Source organism: Urtica dioica, chromosome 6 (assembly GCF_054948205.1).
Source record: "Urtica dioica subsp. dioica isolate 48M chromosome 6, U.dioica_male_clone48M_v1_H2, whole genome shotgun sequence".
NCBI lineage: Eukaryota > Viridiplantae > Streptophyta > Magnoliopsida > Rosales > Urticaceae > Urtica > Urtica dioica.
Window position 1 is genome coordinate 6,579,567 of NC_142761.1, and position 2,303 is coordinate 6,581,869.

The 2,303-nt window shown below is 36.4% G+C and overlaps 1 protein-coding gene across 1 annotated transcript; it reads right to left on the reverse strand.

The window, feature by feature from the left end:
- Positions 1–1,005: 1,005 nt before the first annotated feature.
- LOC149393167 (EPIDERMAL PATTERNING FACTOR-like protein 4) lies at positions 1,006–2,101 on the reverse strand. Its single transcript, XM_089617653.1, has 2 exons — positions 1,722–2,101; positions 1,006–1,629 (listed from the first exon to the last, which is right to left on the reverse strand). The coding sequence occupies exons 1-2, from the start codon at positions 1,798–1,800 to the stop codon at positions 1,403–1,405; spliced, it is 306 nt and encodes a 101-aa protein (XP_089473779.1). The 5' UTR covers positions 1,801–2,101; the 3' UTR covers positions 1,006–1,402.
- Between the last annotated feature and the right edge of the window lie 202 nt (positions 2,102–2,303).

The following is a 2,303-nucleotide window of genomic DNA, read 5'->3' on the forward strand; positions in this document are numbered from 1 at the left end:
GCAGAGTGAGCAGAGATATAGAAGAAAACAAAAAAAAATGTCCTATATGAGGCCAAAGGCCAAGTATTATGACCCCTTTCTCTCTCTAGTTTTCTCTCTCATTAATTTAGTTCTTCTCTGCAGGCTCTGATTCCTCTCTATATTGAATACATTTCTTATGCATAGAATGGAAACCCATGTTAGTTTCACATGCTATTATATATAGCTCTCAGAAATCTTTGTAACTACTGTGTCACAAAACCCTATATATACGTTAAATATCTTTTTCTTCATGTGCTTTCTTATTCAATGTCACCCCCAAAAAAAATAAAAATAAAAAACTCGGATGTAACAATTATTCATTATAACTGTACACTCATGTGTGTATCAGGTTTTGCTAGAGAGAGAAAAAGGGGCAAAAAAAATTAAAATTTTTGCAATAAAGGAAACACCTGATGATATATATTGATCAGTCTATAATATTGACTATGTACATTAAAAAAAAGGAAAAAATAAATAAAAAAAGAAAGGCATTAAGGATGAGAGGAAAAAAAAAAACTGACCTATGTATGTATGTACTTAAATAGCATACTTATATTATATATACGTGTGTTTGTGTAACATATATACTAATATTTATTAACTTGTATATGAATGAGTACGTGCATGTTGGGATATAAAAGACCACCCATATCATGTTTTTGGGAGATTTTTATTAAATGCTCATTCTTTTTTTAGTAATGCGTCAAATGGGTTTTATTATTTTGTTTCTTATACTAATAGTTTCCGCAGAATTTTGTTTTTTTTTTTTTTTTGAGAAAAATAGTTTCCGCAGAATTTAACTAACCTTGTTTCTCTTTCCATCGAAATACTTAATTAGGTGGTATTTGACACACGTGACACGACACAAAAAGTGCTTTCTTTTCACTTTGCCGTAAAACACGTCTCGCTTTGATTGTATATTTTAACTAATGCCATAAAATTCAACGTAATCAAGAAAAGCACAACAAAAGAACAACATAACACAGGAAAAAAAAAACTTAAAAGAATTCATCATCAACAACAACGATAGTAAATTAAATATTAATAACAAACAGAGAGAGTGTGAGAAGGATAAATCAGTCTCGATAATCTCGTACTATCCAACTAAAAAAAAATCTTACATTCCCAAGAACCCTTTTCTCTCGCCAAAAATCATCATAATCACCAACAGTGTTTTTTTTTTTTTTTTTTTGCTTATATAAACATTAAACAATTATTTTCCCTTCTTCTAAAGTAAGTACGAATAAAAAAGAGAACTAGCAGTAAACATTAATTAATTGCACATAAATACAGTGTGTTAGGACTTAGGCTCAGCAATAAAACGACGTCGTTTTTCTTTTGTTTCGAATCACCATTCACCACTACGATCATTATTACATGACTAGGGCATAAAGAGCTTGTTACCACATTTGCAACGCCAAGCCTCAGGGTAATACTCCAACGGAATACTCAGGCCAGGCTGGATTGCCACGTGTACCGCTCTGCACGGAAAACACCTCCCACATTTCGATCGACACGTCGGCGGCGATGAACCCGGCCCGCCAAGCCTCTTTTCCGGGTCGAAAACCCGGCTCGATGACGTCACTCTCTCCCGCGATCCCAAAGCACCTAAATAGCCAAACAAAAGTTGAGGTTTTTTCTGTTTTTTCGGCCTTGAAACGACGTCGTTACTATTATTATTATCGTTGATGATTGGTTACCGAGTTGCGAAGCGAAGAAGAGAAAAGTGATCAGAGCCGTGACGGCGAGGAATCGATCGGCGCGGCTCAGTATGCCCATCGCCGACGTGGCTCGGCTTGGCTCGGTGCTGGTTAGCTTCGACGGCGTACGATTACACACACACACACTATGTATTAAGGTTAGAAGAGGTGAAGCTTCTTGGTGGAGACTGGAAAAATATTGGAGCTGAAGAGGAAGATCATTATTATTTCAAGATTAAGGAAATAATAGCATTGAAGAAGAGAGAGAGAGAAGAGAAGAGAAGTCCAAGTCAAAAACACAGACCAAAGAGATTGAGCTTTTTAGCGAGAGAGAGGAGAGAGTATTGATTTTGATTTTGATTTATTTAATCTTTTTTGTCTTTGATTTGTTTTATTCTTTGGCCGAGACTCGCAGGGGAAAAGGAAAAATGAATATGGAAGAGGGACCTGAATGATTGTGACGGACGGGGTAAATACCCCTAGAAGAGCAGTTTAATTACGGGATTGCCACGACGGTCGTTCCCGAGAGAGGGAGATTTTGGGAGGCGCTTAGATGGCATCGCTCGTAATTCTGCCCGAAAA

What these genes read in the sequence shown, in the direction of transcription:
- LOC149393167 (XM_089617653.1), bottom strand. Translation starts at nt 1,800, where the DNA reads ATGGGCATACTGAGCCGCGCCGATCGATTCCTCGCCGTCACGGCTCTG. An exon ending in CTTCTTCGCTTCGCAACTCG is followed by an intron (nt 1,630 to 1,721) that starts GTAACCAATCAT and finishes TTGGCTATTTAG; the next exon opens with GTGCTTTGGGATCGCGGGAG.